This window comes from Danio aesculapii, chromosome 3 (genome assembly GCF_903798145.1).
Source record: "Danio aesculapii chromosome 3, fDanAes4.1, whole genome shotgun sequence".
Classification (NCBI taxonomy): Eukaryota; Metazoa; Chordata; class Actinopteri; order Cypriniformes; family Danionidae; genus Danio; species Danio aesculapii.
Genome location: NC_079437.1, coordinates 6282372 through 6302690, shown reverse-complemented (window position 1 = coordinate 6302690; position 20319 = coordinate 6282372). Strand labels below are relative to the sequence as shown.

General features: G+C 40.4%; 1 protein-coding gene across 1 annotated transcript; it reads left to right on the top strand.

The window, feature by feature from the left end:
• The first annotated feature begins 5989 nt into the window (after window positions 1–5989).
• LOC130220752 (interferon-induced very large GTPase 1) lies at window positions 5990–19519 on the top strand. The gene is made up of 4 exons (XM_056452985.1): window positions 5990–6073; window positions 6470–6575; window positions 11295–11353; window positions 11662–19519. The coding sequence occupies exons 1-4, from the start codon at window positions 6032–6034 to the stop codon at window positions 16201–16203; spliced, it is 4749 nt and encodes a 1582-aa protein (XP_056308960.1). The 5' UTR covers window positions 5990–6031; the 3' UTR covers window positions 16204–19519.
• The last annotated feature ends 800 nt before the right edge of the window (window positions 19520–20319 follow it).

Below are 20319 nucleotides of genomic sequence, written 5' to 3'. Positions count from 1 at the left end.
CGCTGAATGCCTCCCCAATTCACTTTGGACAAAAGCGACTACTATATGACTAAACGTAAACACTGTCCTACATTTATCCTTCTGAAAAACTTTGTAGTGTATGAAATAGGGTTTAAGATAAGGTGCCAAATGTGCATTGTGGCATAATTATCAGAATGCAGGATAATAATTTACTTTACAGCTAATATCTAAACGTTTGCCAAATGGTCTGAGGTGTTTTGAGTTATGAGTATTGTCACGATCACCTGCAATCTAACCCTTATAGATCGCTGGAGAAAATTCATTATCACCCGGACTACAATCCTGTCATAATAGAAACTACAAATCCTGTCATGCATCACACACACAGCTGGGAGCTGCTCAAGGTCTGATTACACAGACTATATATACGGCTCACATTGACACACTCATTACTGAGTCTTGTTGGTTTTCACCCTCAAACATTACGAAGTGGTTTCCTTGTTAAGTCTCTCCGTGTTTGACCCTTGCCTTGTTTTATTGTTTATCCTGCCTGCCTGTGTATATATATTGGGGTTGGGGAGGCATTCACAATAAATGCGCTACTAATCATGAGTGAGTACTTTAACCTAAGTACTATAACCTTAAAAACGCAGATACTTTTTAAATTGTGACTATATTATTACATAGTTCCTCTCAGATTTAGATGGTCTAGATATACAGTAGTATACTGGTAGCATATATGTTTATTGATATTATATATCAAGGACAACTTTGATGAAAGGTTTTGAACTAATTCAAATGTTGATTACTGTATATCTAGACCATCTAAATCTGAGAAGAACTATGTAATAATATAGTCACAAATAAAAATGTCTGCATTTTTGAGGTTTTAGTACTTAGGTTAAAGTACTCACATGTAACATTTCAGGCCCCTAAAATGCTTTTGTCATGTACATAAATGTCAAAACCACAAACTAGTTTTTCCACTTTTAGAAATATTGTTATGTAAAGACAAACTCCATAAATGAATGCTGATCTTAAATAATAACTGTCTGCAGGCCAATTAATAGTCTGTAGAAGAAGGAAGCAACTCCTTCATCAAACCTGATGGTGCAGCGGATAAGATTGAAGAACCTGAACTGTACACTGAATCAGCAGCACAGGTAAGAAATCAACTATACTTATCTAACACTTACTGTACTGGATGTCATTCAAATGAGGCTAGAATCAACAACAACGTTTATTTGTTAAGCATGTGTAAACAATATGGTATATATTTCACAAGTTCAGACTTACATACAGTATAATGAATGGAGCTATGCGTATTAGGTGTGCTGTCCAGAAGGTGGGCTTCGAGCGTAGGATTTTGGCCAGACTGGAGTTCAATACTAATGGCAGTTGGATGAGTAGCCTTGTTGGGAATCTGGAGAGAGAACGTGTTGGTTTGACTGAGAGATATGTGTGTGGGAGTGCCTTTGTCAATAAGGGTTTGGTGGTCTTTTTTATGCGGAACCGATTTGTCCTGATATAGCTTTTGTAAGTGTAGGAGCCATTTATTGGTTGTAATTTTCTTTCAAACCAGTAGAGGGTGTAAAATGTATTTAAGCTCTTCTAGCGATAACCTGGGGGACATAGAAGACGGTCAAACAAACTTTTTGACCATGATGGACAATAAGTGGATTGGAATATCCAACTTTATTTTCAAAGGTATGGACGTTAAATTTTTTTATCAATTTGTTCAAGGAACAAACGCATCAGAACCAACAATCTAAATATACGCACCTACAGAGATCATCTGAAGACCATTGCTCTAGAGCAGGGGTCACCAGTCTCATTCCTGGAGGTCCTGTGCCCTGCAGGGTTTAGCTCCAACTTGCCTCTACACACCTGCCTGGGTGTTTCAAGTATACCTAGTAACACCTTGATTAGCTTGTTCAGGTTTGATTAGGGTTGGAGCTAAAATCTGCAGGACACCGGACCTCCAGGAACAAGTTTGGTAATCCCTGCCCTAGAGCTTGGACTTGATGTTGAGAGAGGTCTTATTGGGTTGCTGAAGTTGCTGCCTCGATGTGAAATGAGTGACATCAGAGATTGTCTGACGGGATGTCTTATTGTTGGAGGACAGATTTCAGGTGTTTCAGTATGACTGTGGGGGATAATGGAGGAAACCCACGCCAACACGGAGAGAACATTCAAACTCTACACAAATTTGGAAGTGATGGCAAGAATAGAAAGAAGCTTAGAATAAACGTGAGCGGGCAGTATCAGTGAGCTGGTATGTTGTCACACATTGGTTTAGCAGTAATCAGCAAAATTAAGTGATTAAGTGAACATGAGGATGTCAATCTGATGAAAACAAAAGTGCATGAGGACGTCTTCTGCAAAGGATATGGCTAATTCAATCATGTAAACCTTCACTTTCACATAAGTACAGATACATTCTGTGAGAATGTCTAACATTAGTGGTTGTCTATTCGAACCGCAACATTGCCAGTCAAGATAAATGGATTTAGGCCCAATCCAAATTCTACTCAGGGGTGGCCAAACTTGGTCCTGGAGGGCCGGTGTCCTGCATATTTTAGTTCCAACACTAATTAAACACACCTGAACCAGCTAATCAAGCTCTTTCTAGCTATACTAGATACTTCCACACAGGTGTGTTGAAGAAAGTTGGAGCTATACTATGCAGGACACCGGCCCTCCATGACCAAGTTTGGGCACCCCTGCCTTAGCCCTTCCCCTTACCCCTACCCCTCATTTGCGCATTCCTGTGAAGGGGTAGTGGGTGTCCCAATTCTCTTTAGCTTGAAGGCATATGGCTAAAGGGGAAGGTGTAGATAACCCTTCAAACGTAGATTTTTCAGGACCACACTCGAAACCAAAGGGTAAGAAAATTTTCCAGAATACACCAGCCACACCGGCAGGATAGCAGCACCCGAAAGGCAGGAGATCCACAAATTAGTATTTTTTGTCATTATTATGAATTTTTACAACAACCAAACACGTTTTAATGTATTCATAACAGCGTTTGTGTTTTACCGTCATGCTAAAATAAAAACTAAATTTCACGATCTATAACCCATAATCATAACTCCTGACATTCTGACACTTGATGACACTGGAATACCCTGTCAGAGAAGTCTAGTGTCTGGGAATGAGCTTTTACAGTGTCTGCTATAATGTTAATGTTGTTTTCGTGTGTTTACATAGATAAATATGGCCACAGTGTAAATGCACAGTACAGTTATGATCTTATTGCCACAGTAGATCGTCATGATAACATAATATCTGCCTTCAATGATTTCCTGAAGATAAATACCAAAAAATAGCACAACTGAAATCTCTACAGTAGTCGCCATCGTCTGATCTTACATGAAGCAAGAGATTGCAATGACATATGATGACGTATACAGGTGCTGTAGTGCTGTTCCAATTCTTAGGGGTAACTTTTGAAACCCTTCCCCTTTACACTCAGGGCCAAGGAGTAGGGGTACAAAAATAGGATTGGGATTGGGCCTTAGATTGTTTTAATAATAATTTATATAAATGTAATGCTAAATTTGGTAATGATTACTTTAATACAGTGTTATGGTCACTAATATAAAATAAATAACAATGAAAATCATTTTTAAGATGTCTGGTCGGCATCAGGCCAAATCTCTCACCAGGCCACTGGGAATCTTCCTAGTGTTCCCGATGGCCAGTCTACTCCTGCTCCCTGTGTCTGTGTGGGTTTCCTCTGGGTGCACCGGTTTCCCCCCATAGTGCTTGTTTTTCACAGTGCTTGTCGCAATTTGTGAATTGCGAGGTCCCGAAACAGAGCGGGGTAACGGATCCGGCATGTTACCCGAGGATGGAGAGGTGTCGCGCACGAAAGTGGAGGGGGGGGGGGGGGTGTTGGTGGTTAGTGCGGTGGATGGCGGAGGGGTGTCACAGATGAAAGTAAGTGGGGTGGGGTGTTGCGGGTGAAAGTGAAGAGGGTTGGGGAGGAGGGCGGTTAAGTAGGGGGATCGGTAAAATCAGGTGCCGGGTCAAGTTTAAGAGGTGCCGGATCAGGCGTGTTCCGGCACAAATTAAGCCCTGCCCTCACAGCTCAAACACATGCTCTATAGGTGAACAGGATGAATCAAATTGGCCGTAGTGTATGAGTGTGTGTGAATTGGAGAATGTATGGGTGTTATTTCCCAGCCAGAGGATTGTTCTCTCAGTGCTGGATTGTGGCAGGAATGGCATCCTGTAATCTTCTATTTCATGAACCGAGGATGCAAGGGCGAGAAAGTGTGAAATGAAAGGTGGGATATTTGCATTTCAAAGTTTAAGTATTTGAGCAGAGTTGCAGAGACGTTTTAAGTGAAGTTTATTTAACTAATTTCGAGAGGATCACATGCTTATGGTTGACCATGGCTGGCCCCACATTAGCAATCACACGATATATCAATCAGACAAATCCAAACACACATAAATATACAGAACTTTATAAGTTCCTTAACCATCTTTGTCTTGAAGAATTCCCCCCATCCTCCCCTACTCCTTCCCCTTTTTCCTAGCTTAAAGTGAGGCGCTCTTAAGATCTACCTGAGCTCAGGGCTCTCCTGGGACAGCATGCAAAACAAGCTTTTACTGATCAGTCATCAGCTGAGTGTGAACTCAAGATAGTAGATGTTACAAGAATGATTACTTCCTTTTTTCTTGGGCAAGAAAGCCTGGAATTCGATTGAATCTAAAGTAATGCCCAGAAATGCAAGGGATGTGATGTGACCCAAAGGTTTTTCTTGAGCAATGGGAATTACAAGCTCAGAAAAAAAGTTTTTGGTCTGTGAATATAGTAAGTGTGCAACTAGGATGGCACAAGTAAGGAAGACAGAAAGCAAATGATTAAGCTATGGTGTGGCATAATTGTTTGACAAGATCCAACAAATGGCTTCAGATAACAAAAAAGTCTTAGAGCTGCTTTTACATGCCAGTGTATTCTGAATAGGTGCAATAATCTGGTGCAATAAATCTGGATGCAAAGCATTGCTCTTATATGTGAAATAATGTCGACTTTTGCCATTCAGTTTCCAAAGCTCATTCATTTTAACATGTCAACTGCATGTTCAGTATTGTGATATTTGAGAGAAAAATTGTTGAGAGGAATCAAGCTGTAAGGTCAATTCAAATGCATTTCTTACCAGACAATTAGCACAGCGGACGTACTTGTAAAAGAACAAAAACAAATGAATAGGAGCACAGGCTCAACTCCTCCACAGTCTCTCATCAGCTCACTTCCCTCAACCCTGTCCACTGAGGGTGAATCTTAAGCCAGGCTCATTCTGAAAACGTAGTCCTATGGATGTTTCTGGAGAATGCGAAATACGACCTGGGAGGTACGTATTTTTGCAGTTTTTGTTTTACGTGAATCCAAGAGAGGCCGATGTGTACGCATTTTCATATCTCAAATTTCTCTCACAAGTGCCATTCGCACCCGCTGTTCTTGCGTAAACCCAGGCTGCTGTCAACTGACTGTCTGTCTGACTGACTGAACGTCTGACTGGCCGACGACCAATCAATCCACCCACCCTCCTCCTTCCTAAACCCAACCAATTTTATCGATTGACCCGCCCACCCACTTACTTCTCTAAACCCAACCAACAATTTACAAAAGCCATTCAGAAAAAGAAAAGCCCTCCTCTGATTTTTACTACGTTTTCAGAACGGCGTCATGATGCCTCGTAGTGTTCATTTAAAAACATGAAATGCAGCCATGCGTACCACCGGCTACATAATTCGCGGTCTCCAGAAAGGTCCATGGGACTACGTTTTCAGAATTAGCCTGTGTTGGTGAATCTGGTTAAATAGGCTATAAAAGTCACACCCACGGGAATATTCCTAATCTAAACGGCTTGAAATATTATCGAAAATATAAAGAAATAAACCACAAATAAAGCAAAAGTAAGCAGCTCAAATAAGTAAATAAATAATATTAAAACTGAAAAACTCATCATCTGGAGTTTCATGACAATGCTTTACAATAGTTTAAACAGATCAGATTTCATGCTTTCTTCTCTTTTTATAAGGAGATCAACCCAGAATGGAGGACATCACAACATCAAAAACCACAGAAAGACACAAGGTCAGTGAGTGGAGAATTTATATGTTACGCAAGTTTTTGTTACTCATTGTTACTGTTTGTACTCAAATGCAAATTTTTAAGTTAGGCATCATTTCAATGTACTGGTTAGAGTAATTGTTTTTAAGTTAAGTGGTCAGAGTAAACCAGGGGTGTCCAAACTCAGTCCTGGAGGACCGGTGTCCTGCAAAGTTTAGTTCCAACCCCAATCAGACACACCTGGACTAGCCAATCAAGCTCTTACTAGGCTTTCTAGAAACATCCTTGTAGGTGTGTTGAGGCAAGTTGGAGCTACAATCTGCAGAACACTCCTGGAGTAAACGTAATGTTTATTTATTCATTGTGTAATGATAAACTATAACATAAACTGTTAACAAAACTTAAATAAACTGTGTTCAGGACAATGAACAGTCTGTAGAAAGAGGAAGCAACTTCAAACCTGATGGTGCAGCACACAAGAGTGAAGAACCTGAACTGTATTCTGATTCATCAATCAGCAGTATGGGTAAGAAATCAGTATTGGCTGTTATCATCCAACTAAATGAGCCTGGAATCAACAACAACATTTATTTTTAAAGCATGTTTACACAATATGAATCGACCCAAATTGCTGCACAACTTCACAAATTTATGATGTATATTAAAATAAACTGTCAAATCGTGTAAAAATGCTATTTATTTCACTATTAAAATGGTGCATATGAAATGTATCATAATTAGAAACTTAACAGATTTGCAGTCATGAATCCAATTGTAAAGGGTTCATCTAGGTGTCATAGGTTCATTTAGGGGGTTATAATTCACATTGATATTTAACTGTAGAAAATAGTTGGAAAATGGGTAAAATTGACAGGTTGTGATATTTTTTAAAATATTTCATAAGTAAAAACATTTATTTATTATGTTTCATCATATCGGGCCGTGACAACAATGTTGAAGACCAAATTACAGCTATAATGAGATAAATAAAAAGCCTATTCTAAAATACACATGAGAGTTGAAATCACAGGCAAGCAATAGAAGCCCACTAGTACTTAAAGCTACACCAGCCCCGATCAAGCAAGCCAGAGGCGACAGTGGCAAGAAACCAAATCTCCACAAACTGAAGAAAAAGTGAAGAAAAGCCACCTCCCTCACCTGGACAATAAAAGACACATGCTCTCTCTTGCCTGATTACTGATCTCTGTTACCTGTGGTTTCTTCATAAAGCTCTCTATATAAGACACTTACCTTGATTACACCAGCAGTTTACAGTTCCCAATTCTGAACTTACTAGACTCTCTCTATGTGATCATTACCTTCAGGTGTTCCTGCTGTCTCCTTGTCACTTGGTTCTCTTGCCTCATGATCTCCTACTTCCTTTGTTTGTCATAAGCTTCTAGTCTCGCTCTTGGTCTCAGTGTTCTCCCTGGAATAAACTCATTGAACAGGTTACTGTCATGGTACACTTACTGAGCAGATGGCAGTCATGGCAACCGATGAGTCAAGATCATAAGACTGATTCCTGTAGGGACCCCAGTGACAGACGAGTTCACATTGATCCTGTCAGTAAGTCAGAACACCCACCTGATGGTCTACTTGGACCTGCACCATCTCCACAACAGACATCCATCACTCTCAAGCCTCCAACATCCAGACTACAGCTTTGCACGAGACGTCTGGTCAGAGGACAACTGGTCACACCCAGCTGAGGCTGATTTCTAAGTTTTTGAAAGAGAAGAATTGAAATATCACTGCTTTTACTTCTTATATTTTCACCTGCTTTGACACAATCTACATTGCAAAAAGAGCTATAGAAATAAAGATGAATTGAACTGAATTGAAAACAAAAACTCAGATAAAAGCAAATACTTTACAATAACTATGCCTGCACTGCACCCAAGGTCCAAGTTGCAACAGAAGTCTGCATGGATCCCCAACCACCTGCTCCATGGAACAGCCCTTCACTAAACTGGTTAAAACTGCATTTCCGGATCCTAGAGGCAGCTAGTAGGCGAATTAAAGCAGCTTTACTCAGTGCATACTATTGATGCACTTACCACTTGATTACCACCTTGCCATTGATTGAATCCAAACATCTTGTCAAGATGTACTCTCCATAAATGCACAGGAAGCAGGTATTATCAAAATTACTACTAGTTTAGTAACATACCATTCATGGGAAACAGGAACGAGGAATAAAGAAACAAATAACAGATCAGGAGGTTGACAATAAATGATCAGACAAAGACTAACTAAAACTAGGGAGTATAAATACATAGGCCTGACTAACTAATGACAAATACGGGTGGAAACAGGTGAAACTATTGACCACTAACAAATGGCGAGAAAACACATTAAATGAATCACATGATACAACAAAAGCACATGGAACACATGATAGGGGGAACACAGAAGGGAGCTGGAGCAGGAGCCAGATGATGAACTAGGACACCACAAGGAGGACGGCCCAGGGTGGAGTCGAGGGAGGGAGAAGGCATAGAGGAGGAGTGATCAACAACTCCAGGGGACAGACCGAGGGATACGCCACTGATGGAGGTGGAACCCAAGAAGGAGACAGAGATCCGCAGGGTGAGGGTGACACTGTGGTTCTGAAGGGCCAAGGTGGAGCAGGAGGCAAGAAGGAGCTCAAGGCAGCTGGCAGGATAGAGCAACGAGAACCAGCCAGAGGAGTGGATTCTAGAGGCGAAGGCAGAGCGACGACTGACCAAGGTGGTGCCGGAGGGACAAGGGAACCTGACGGAGTTGGTGGGCCATGGTCGAGGTGAGGGCGGAGTTAGCCAACATGGAGCCACAGGTTTGAAGGGCTGAGGTGGAGTTTGCATCTTGGAGGCTGGAGGCGAGGCAGACCCACAGTGAAACCTCCCGACACAAAGCCTGAGGATGAGTTGGGGGACTTGCTGACTGCAGCGCTGCTGAAGCTGGCTGACTGGCTGAAGGAACTGGCACTTGCAGAGGTGGAGAAGGAGTTGGGTGGGATGCTGCTCATGACCATGAAGTTTGTGCTGTCTGGGAACAGTGGATCTGACAGAAAGTCTGTGCTGTCTTGAAACAGCGGGGCTGATGTGACTTCACTCCAAATGTTGATGAGCAGGCCCCCGGATTTCAGCATCAGCTCACCCTCAGCTATGGCAAGGTGGGCGGGACTTCCCCTAGGTCCCTCAATCTTCACCAGAACTCCCACAATTGGAGCTGTAGCCGTTCAGATCCGATAAGCTCCTATTTTGCAATGGCAATCTGCTCTGTTTGTTCTCCCATACCAGAACCTATGCAAGTCAAGGCTACTGCCATGTATGAAATGTGCAGTCCACCTGGAACGGAAGTTCTGGACATTTAATCAGGAATTGCCTCTTGTGACCCCCGCATCCAGTGGTGATTACTATTCTGCTTAAATCATATATTCTTCATTTCATTTTAGATTCAGTAATGCTATGCTATTGCTAATCATCCCAATCTACTGAATTTTATCAATCTACTATGACTGTCTCCTATGACAGCCGTTTTCCTGTAGCTGCTGTCACATCATCCTGGTGGATGTTGCATACTGTTGTTGATGATGAAAGAACCCTTGTATGATTAAATGTGCTTTAGGTATATGATAATACAAAATAAAAAGCACTATATAAATGCATTTCTTCATTCTGGTAGGTTTTCCTCTCTTTACAGAGAAACACTGGAGCTGGTCCATCAGGTTCTTGGTCTCGCTCACTGTATTGTTGACTGAAGCCACTGTGCTTATTGGGACCTTCAGTGCTACAGAAATGTTTCTGTAACCCTCCCCAGATCTATGCCTTGATAAAATCCTGTCTTGGAACTCTACATTCAATTGACCCCTATGAATCTGCACTTCCCAGGGAAATAGTGAATAATTTCTGAAAAAATTACAAAGCCTACTAATTTCAGACAGAAGCCATAAAGGTCTGGTTTATGCATATGAGAGATGTATTCAGGATGTGACCGTAACTCAAAATGAAAACAAAATAAAGATCGAAGGCTTAGTCCCTTAATCAGGGGTCGCCACAGCAGAATGAACTTATCCAGCACATGTTTTACACAGCGGATGCCCCTCCAGCTGCAACCATCACAGGGGAACACCCATACCGTCATTCACACACACACACACTATGGACAATTTAGCCTTCCCAATGTTGCGCATGTCTTTGGACTTGTGGGGAAAACCGGAGCACCCAGAGGAAACCCACACCAACACAGGGAGAACAAGCAAACTCCACTGACCACTGAGGCTCGAACCAGCGACCTTCTTGCTGTAAGGCGACAGCACTAACTTCGCGTGGGTTTCCTCCGGGTGCTCCGGTTTCCCCCACAGTCCAAAGACATGTTAAACAGGTGAATTGGGTAGGCTAAATTGTCCGTAGTGTATGTTTGTGAATGAGCGTGTGTGGATGTTTCCCAGAGATGGGTTGCAGCTGGAAGGGTATCTGCTGCGTAAAAAATGTGCTGGATAAGTTTGGCGGTTCATTCCGCTGTGGCGACCCCGGATTAATAAAGGGACTAAGCCGAAAAGAAAATGAATGAATGTATATCGGGGTCTCCAGGCAATGTGGTTTTCAGCACACTTCACCAGTCATCTCAGTCCTCACTGGGTATTGCAGCAATTACAGAACACATACAACTGTCCAATTCCAGAAAAGATCTCAATTCCTTGCGTTTTGTGCAGTCCATTCAGCAAGTGAGCCCATGGTGAAGCTGACATCCACACAAATGTATCTACTTCATTCATTGTATATTATATATTGCCCAGCCTTTCTGTGTCTGCGTTGTGAGTGCCATATAAGCACACTTTCACCATTTTGCATGTTGATTGCCAATGTTACATTTTCTATGCCTGGTTAGTCACTGCACTGAAGAGTGACAGGGGGCACAGATGATTGGTCGGATTGCCTGTCAATCAAACTGACTGCAATGGGTCAGTAACTTAGACTTCATGTTTTGGTTTGTTCTCTAACATGCACTGGGACTTCCTAATCAGGAATTGTAGGATAATTGTTTTATTATATATTTGTGAATTCTCTTTTTACACTCTTGAAAGGATTTTGGTACAAAAAAAGAAACAGATTGCCGTTGCTATGTAGCTAAAAATGTGATTGCTATCAGATTAAGGACCCAAAGCATGCACCATCTGGAGTTTCATGACAGTGCTTTACATTGGTTTAAAAAGACATGATTTCAAATTACATTTTTTTTTCTTTCTGCTTTTTAAAAGGAGATCAACCCATGAGAAGGATAGACACAACAACCTCAAAAACCACAGAAAGACACGAGGTGAGTGACTGGACATTTTATCAGCTGAATATTCTACAAGTATTATATAGAGTATTATAGTTTATAAGTATTATAACTTTATAATTTACATTTCAGCTTGCCATTCTCCAAATCTAAAATTCCAAATTTGATTTATTTTGGTGATCATTGGCAATGTGAGCTTTAAAAGCTAGTTTTTCTTAAGCAACTTGTTGCTGCATCATTTTAAGTTCTGTTTTGCATAATTTTAAAAATGTTCTGGCTAGAATAATAGTTTTTACTTTAAGGTTAAGTAGTCAGAATAAGAGTAATGCTTATTTGTCCAACAGGTTAAAAGCGGGGCTTCTGGATCATCAGACATCAGATTAAATCAATACCTACAACTGCACAACAATGAAAAAATAACGCATCTATTTCACAGACTTCATCTTGGAGATGGACTCCATAATACATTTAAAAGTGCAGATGTTCTTCAGATAAATGAATATTCATTTCAGTCCCATGAGTCTTGTGTTGAAAAAGAGCTCATTCAGACTTTCATACAGAAACTACTGATGATGAACTACATAGCAAGAAACATAAATGTTAAAATTCGAAATGAGCAGGAAGGAATACAACTAAAAGACGAAAGTGATTCGTGTGATAAAGAGGGTAACATTTTTGATGATGCTTATAACCTATCTTTGTCAGAAACAGGAACAAGTCAGTCGGAGCGAATTCACTCGATGGATGTTCAGATGGCCGTGTTTCATTGTGCTGATGGTTTCCTGAAGCAGCTGATGGTCACTAAACTGTCCCAGTGTCAGTTCGCTCTGCCTCTGCTTGTTCCTGATCTGGTCACACAACAGATTGAGTTTCCTCTCTGGACATTCAGACAAATCAGCAAGAGCTGGAAGATCAGAAACACCAACAATGAAACCATCAGTCAAACCCAGCCGATCTACAAGGCACAAACTCCAATGGTGTTTTTCTTCAGGTTTGGCTCTGTGTCTTCATCCAAGTCTCAGCTGATGAACAGTCTGATCAATGACAAACACAACACGTTCTTCCACAGGAACTGCCCAGGCAGCAGCAGATCCAGAGTCCTGATGGATGGAGTGGTGGAGATTGCCTGGTTCTGCCCTTCTGGATCAGATGATGATAAATTCACTGATTGTGTGGCCTTCTGTAATCTACATGGAGATGCAGGAGGTCATGAGAAACAGTGGAAGATGCTCACTGAGATGGCCTCAGTCAATGTCCTTCTTCTACAACAACTAGACAGAAATGACAGACATGCAGAAAAGATCCAAAACCTGTACAAGGACTCAAAGCCACTGATTTGCCTTCTTTCTGGGGACACATGTGCTGTAAATAAGATGAGGGAATGCAAATACAAGATTGGTCTGAAAGACAGAAACCAGTCAGAAGTATCTGAAGAACTCATGAAAGCAATCAATGATTGTCTCTCAAAATCATTTTCCGCTTTCAGACTTGAAGATGTGTCCAAACACTCAGACATCAGAGTAGATGAGGAAGATGATGAAGACTGCAGGAAAGGAAGAGCAGCAGCACAGCAGATGATCAGTTTACTGAAGGAGAAAAAACTGACAGAAATCAAAGAATCATTTCTGCCTCATCAGGGGAAACTGTGGCATCAGTGGAGTCAGAAGAACAAAGAACTACATCGACCTCAAGGAGATGAGATAGAAATAGTTACAAGTAAAAAAAAAACAGAAATGAACACAGTTCGTCAACAACAACACAAACTTCAAATCTGTGAGTTTATGAAGCTATTTTTAAAAGAAATAATATCAAATGCAGAACGGGAAAAGTTATTTTTTCTTAAATATTTAACAATTCTACTGGATGAACATACATCAGCTGATCTTTGTACTTTACATTACAAATATGATAAAACCTGGTCAAACATCTTAAAACTGAAGGAGAATAATGATAAATCTGAACAATTCAAAGCTCAAGGCATCAAACAACTCAAAGCAGAACAAGCTGAACTTGAGAGAATATCCGAGGATCTTCAAGCAGCAACATTTGGTCTGGAGCACATCATGAGAGTGATTGGTCAGATCTATGAATCATGTTCATCTGTGAAGGAGAACAAGAAAGATCTGCCGTTTCACTTCTCTTCTCTCCCAAGTGTAGCAGCAAAGATGATGATCTCTGGGTTTCCACTGGAGCTGATGGATGGAGATGCTGCTCATGTTCCTCTGGTCTGGATCTCTGCTGTTCTTGATGAACTTGCCCAGAAACTGGGAGACCAGACCAGAGTCTTTGTGCTGTCAGTTTTAGGGATTCAGAGCTCTGGGAAATCCACCATGATGAACGCCATGTTTGGACTCCAGTTTGCCGTCAGTGCTGGCAGGTGCACCAGAGGAGCTTTCATGCAGCTGGTCAAAGTGTCAGATGAGATGAAAACACAGATGAACTTTGACTATATTCTGGTTGTTGATACTGAGGGTCTTCGTGCTCTAGAACTGGCTGGAAGATCAACAAGACATCATGACAATGAATTGGCCACGTTTGTTGTTGGTCTTGCAAATCTAACAGTAATCAACATCTTTGGGGAAAACCCATCTGAGATGCAGGACGTCCTTCAGATTGTTGTTCAGGCCTTCATGAGGATGAAGAAGGTGAAACTGGATCCCATCTGTATTTTTGTACATCAGAATGTTTCAGACATCACAGCTGGAGAGAAAAACATGGAGGGTAGAAGACGATTGCAGGAGACGCTAGATGAGATGACAAAACTTGCTGCTGAGGAGGAAGTCTGTGATGCGGAACATTTCAGTGATGTCATTAGATTTGATGTTCAGAATGATGTGAAGTATTTTGATCAGCTCTGGGAAGGCAGTCCACCAATGGCTCCACCAAACCCAAAGTACTGTGAGAATGTTCAGAAGCTGAAAAACACAATTCTTTCAAAAGCCTCTGGCTGTCTTACACTGTCACAGTTCAAAAGACGTGTTGATGATCTCTGGAAAGCCCTTCTGAATGAAAACTTTGTGTTCAGCTTCAGAAACATTCTTGAGATTGCAGTGTACCGAAGACTGGAAACCAAGTACAGTGACTGGACCTGGAAGCTCAGAAGTGCAATGTTGAAGACAGAAGAAAAATTCCACAACAGAATTGCCAATGGAAAAAATGTGGTGGATGAATTAGACCTGTTGGCTGAAATGAATAAGACGAATGAAGTAAAAGCATCTTTGGTGGCATTTTTTGAGGAGGACAAAGACAAAGAAATTCTGAGTCAATGGAGAGCAAGATTTGAGACCAAAATTAAAGATCTCCATGATGACCTCATAAAGAAAGCAAAGAGAAGACTGGATGAAGTGATTCAACAGAAAAAGGCAAGAGAAAACCTGGATGCCAAAAAGACAGTGTATGAAAATAAGCTTTTCTGTCGGAGCAAAGAACTTGCTTTGCAATTTAAAAACAATGCAAGGAATGAACAACAAATGTTGAATGAATTCGACTCAGTTTGGAGCGGATGGATAGATGAACTGGTCAACACTCCTCTAGTTCAAAACATTGACCTTTGGAAAGATGTCACACAAATCCTGTCAGAAAACCATGAACTGGCTGATCTGGAAGAGAGAAAACAGGGAAAATTCTACAAACAGATTAACTGTCTGGGTGATTATTCAGGTTACATTATGCTGAAAAGAAATGTAGATCTCTCTGATCAGGACCAGACTCTTGAACAGGCAAGCTCTGATCATAAAGAGGAGGAAGACATGCCTGTCAAACAAAAGTCTAACTCAAAAAACGTGGCAAGACAGAATGAATCACAGAACAATGACCTGTTACCTGAAGATCATAGTTCAATCAGTGTTATGATCGCAGATGTCATTGAGCAGACCAATAAAATACTTGCACGAGCACAAAAGGCAAATCTAGGCTTCCACCACAGTTATATTCAAGAAATGACAGCATGTGTTCAAGAACACATCAATCAATTTCATAATGAGAACAAGAAATGTAAGCTGAAGAAGGAGTTCAGTTTAGATCTTTGTCTGTTTGTGTGTGACCGAGCACATGACACATTTAACACGCTTCACAATGAATTTAAGAATGCAAATCATCCAAGAATTTATCTTGAGCGGCAGAAACCTCAGTATTACAGCGTCTTCAAGAACTTCTGCAAGGGAGCAACAACAACAACCATATTTGCTAAATCCATAGAGGATGTCAAGGGAAACAGCGGAGATGCAGACGTGTGGCTGAAAGGATTCACTGAAACTCTCAGAGATGAGCTCAAATTTACTGGAAACTCATATGTAGATCTCAGTGAAATAACTGACCTTGATTTCCTGAAGAACGTTTTAATGGAAGGTCTGACACCAAAGATCTCAAAGCTACGAATTGGGTTTAACACCATTAATGGCATAAAAATGGAAGAGTGCAGAAAGAAACCAGACGAGCTTCTGATTGATCACTTCTGTCAGTGCTGTTGGGTTCAGTGTCCGTTCTGTGGAGTCACCTGCACAAACACCATAGCAAACCATCCTGGAGATCACAGTGCTCCTTTACACCGTAATACTGGACTAGCAGGGATGAATTACAGAGATACAACAAACTTGTCTATTGACATCTGCACATCAGTAGTAGCAAGTGATCGATCCTTTTACACAGATTCCCCGGATAACAAAGTCCTCTGGAAGGAATACAGAAAAGCAGGAGGAGTTTTTGAAAAGTGGAGCATCACCTCTGATCTCTCTGAACTGCCCTACTGGAAGTGGTTTGTGTGCAGATTCAAGAAAGATCTGGAAAAATACTACAGTAAAACCTTTAAGGGATGTGGTAAGATACCAAGTGAATGGAGAAAGCACACAAAAGCTAGAGCAATACAGAGTTTAGAAGAATACACCTAAAGTAATCCATGGAACCATGGAAAATATTTGTCTTTGCCTAATGTACCAAGAGTCAAATGGCTTGAATCTGTTGGAAATGCAAGCACAGAATGTGGAAACAAGACCGTAGGGGAAAAGAGGACCAAATGAGTAGGACAATGTTTATGTACTTTGAATTCAGGTTTCAGTTTTGTGCACTGCAGTTTTAAACTGGACTACATTTTTTATTAATGCTCATTATTATTCGATAGGTGACCTCGTTGTTTCTTATTCTGCATTAAGTTTTTGTGCGATATAATTTTACACGTTCATCACTTTTGGATTTATGCTTATTATTTTTTGATGCGTGACCGCAATACTTTTGGTTTAATAAAAAGGTTGACACCAAGTGGTTGAACTAGGTATTGCACACCTAGTTGAAAACACACACAAGCGCAGGTTGCCAGATTGACGCCATCAACAAGAGCCAACCTGACTATCGAGCCTAAAGGCTCGAAATAAAAGCAACGGCACGCAATAAGAGGAATATTCTCCATATTAAAAGGAGTTTTTGTCCTATCCAACACCTGTAATGTATATTTTAGACCTTTTCAATTTCTCACAGCTGAACAACAGAAAACTGACAATGATCAGCTCAGCTACACCTCATGTGCTTTATTCAGTGTTAAATGCTAATAATGTGAGTTAAATGCCATTTCACATGACATTTATTACCATACTACTGAAAGCAGCAGCGGATAGTTCACCTCAGATCTGGAAAATACAATAATCTGTTTGAAATTAAACTTCAGAACTGCGACTCAGTGCAAGCAAACACTTATCAGTGATTCAGCATCTACATTTAATAATATTAAAGAGGTTTAATGTGTATTAATTATATTATAAACCTTACCATTTCAATGGAGTGCAGTGAGTGCACTATTCTGTGCTTCTGAATGGCTGTATTTAAATTTCTGTTGTGTTTCATCTGCTGCAAACAGCCAAATTCTTGTCACATAGCATGTTGTTTGGACACTGGATTACAATGTAACCTGCTCACCTAATGTTTACGTAATATTTATATTATTTGCTGATTGATAACCTCATGTTGAACTCTGAATATTTCGGGGGCAGTTACTGTCCACCAGAGGTTTCATTTCAGGCACGGACATTTTAATGCACATTTTCAAAGCAGAATATCTGACTTCAGCATTGTTTTTCAGATAAACAAGAATGTTCACTGAGCATGTTTCTGAAATATCTGCAAACATATTATGGTAGTTTTAATCTTTAGAAGTGTTCAAAATTTACACACATCACCTTTGAAGCCTACCGGATGCAAATACAGTGGGTATAGAAAAGAATCACCCCCCTTCAAAATAATTACATTTTGTTGCAGTGTAGCCTAAAATGAAGACATAGTTTTTGTTTTATCTAACTGTATTTACTTAGTGCAACTTATAACACCCAACCAAAAGATATTTACATTTACATTTAGTCATTTAGCAGACACTTTTATCCAAAGCGACTTACAAATGAGGACAAGTAAGCAATTTTCACAACTATAAGAGCAGCAGTGAACAAGTGCAATAGACAAGATTCAGGTGTGTAAAGTCTAAGAAGCTAAGCATTAGTAAAATTTTTTTTTTTTTTGAGAGAGAGAGAGTACAGTTAGTGGTATAGCCAGATATAACACCAACATGCCTGAAAAAAAAACATGTCTGGGTCGTTGTCATGTTGGAAGGAAAACCATCTTCCCAATGATAACTTTCTGGCAGAGGGCAGCATATTTTCAAGAATTTGTCTGTATTTTTGTCCCATCCATCTTTCCTCCTATCCTGACAAGTGCTCCAACTCCTGTTACAGAGAAACAACTCCATAGCAAGATATTTCCACCTTCATGTATTACGGTAGGAATGGTGTTATTTGGATGGTGAGCTGTATTAGATTTCCGCCAGACATATTGTTTGGTGTGAGGCCAAATAATTCAAATTCAGTATCATCTGACCATAACACTTTTTTCCATGTGGCCTCGGAATCTTCTAGGTGCGTTTTGGCAAAGCTCAGTCATGACTTTATGTTGCTTTTCTTGAGAAGAGGCTTTTTTCGTCCAACCCTCCCATACAAGCCACATTTGTGGAGAATTTTTGATGTTGTCACATGCACACAATGACCACTCTTTGACATAAATTCCTGAAACTGCTTCAGAGTTGTTGTAGGCCTCTTGGTTGCCTCTCTGGGCAGTTTTCTCCTGGCTCTTTCATCCAGTTTGGAGCGACGTTCTGATCCAGGAAGGGTCTGTGTTGTACCAAATACCAGCCACTTTTTAATAATGGACTTCACTGTGCTTAGGCATTGATAAAGCATTTTTAAAAAAATTTGTATCCATCCCTTGACTTGTGCCTGGCCACAGTTTTATCCCTGAGATCTGTTGACAATACCTTGCCACCCATAGTTGATGGTTTGCTTCAGTTGCACTACCTAGGCTTGAAATGCTACAATAAAGCTATTTTCATGCTGAGATAATCAAATTGACCACCAATGAAAGTGAAATGGCATTGTGTGTCGTTAAGAAGGTGATTAGCTACACCTGATTGAGTTTACCAGTAATTTTTAGGAGGGGGGGGGGTGATCCTTTTCACAACTGAGTGATTCTGTTTTTATGCTTGCTAATTGTTTTCTGACATGTTGGTGTTATATCTTTTACATAGATGTTATACGTTGTACTGAATCATTACACCTAGATAAAACAAAACTGTGTCTGCCTTCATTTCAGGCTACAATGCAACAAAATTTAATTATTTTGAAGGGGGGTGATTCTTTTCTAAACCCACTGTAGATGTCTTAAACATAAGTACGCACACCACCGCTGACATACAGCCTCTGTCCACATCACTTAGTAAAGTATAGAAAACTATTTAAAGTTGTGACTCTGCAACCATTACTCGCCCTGCCTCTCTCATTTTCAAAATAAGAGTCCCACATACATAGTAATTTTTTTTAAAGCTTAGATAAAATTAAAAATAAGACAAATAAAAAGATAATTGGTGTAATCTCACTTGAAAATGTTGTGTCCTATCAAACGCAGCCTGGGACATACATATTAATGTGCAATATAACAGTGTGTTTTGTTCCGATTGTCTTGATTTTCATCAGGATTTTACACTCATGGGATTTACAGGACAAAATAATGTTTAAGACTCATGGTATGGCCATTTCTATTTACTGAACACTTATTATTCAGCTATGCCTAAGTGTATCCAGATTTCCATTGTATGGCACATTTAATCATCATTTATTTTAATTAACTTTTGTGAACATGTTACTTGTCACAGAGCTGTGATCAACTAGATTTGCTTTGAACTGTTTTATCATCTGTATTCAGTTTTATTTTCTTCTATCATGCCAAATAAATATTTAAAAATGGATACCTTGTAAGTGTTTGCATTTCACGTTTATACAAACACACTAACCTGGGACTACAAACCCTCCAGCTGTTGCTGAGATTTCGAAATGCAGAAAGGGTGTAAACATCCCTTTAATATCATTCAGCTCAATTTAATTTAAACAATTAAAGCAGATTAGGCATCAACAACATTATAAATCTCTTTCCGAGTTATACACCCAAGTGTCCTCCTAGGCTTCACTTCATGGCACCTGTGGGGGCTTCCCTGCTTGCTTCAGCCTATGTAACCCGGTGAGCGATAAAACACTGCAGTCCTCTGTAGCACACCCTTGTGTTGTCTGTAATAGTGTTGTCCCAGTACTGAAGTTTTAAAAATGTCCAATTCCCGCTAACATTTAAGCACCGCAGAGCGCACTCTTAAACAGCGCTGATAAGCCATAGTATTCACCAGTGCTCAACAGAAATGACTGTGATTGGCTATGAAGGTCATCAGTTCACCGCTCTTCACCGAGTGCAAACACATACATGGACATAGGAGCATTTAAAGCCGTGAAGATCAGTCGATTCATCAGCAGATCGCTCGTCAGTGTTTGTGCTCGGTAAACATTGGCGAAGTGCGGTGAACTGATGACCTCTCGGCCAATCACAGTCATTTCTGTTGAGCACGTGAACACTATGGCAAATCAGCGCTGTTTTGAACGCGCTCAACAGTGCCTTAGATGTTAACGGGGAATGTACTTTTTTTTATTTCA

Coding starts and splice junctions, on each gene's coding strand:
- LOC130220752 (XM_056452985.1), top strand. CDS start 6,032: ATGGAGGACATCACAACATCAAAAACCACAGAAAGACACAAG. Junction 6,576..11,294: donor TTCATCAATCAGCAGTATGG/GTAAGAAATCAG, acceptor GCTTTTTAAAAG/GAGATCAACCCATGAGAAGG. Junction 11,354..11,661: donor AAACCACAGAAAGACACGAG/GTGAGTGACTGG, acceptor TTTGTCCAACAG/GTTAAAAGCGGGGCTTCTGG.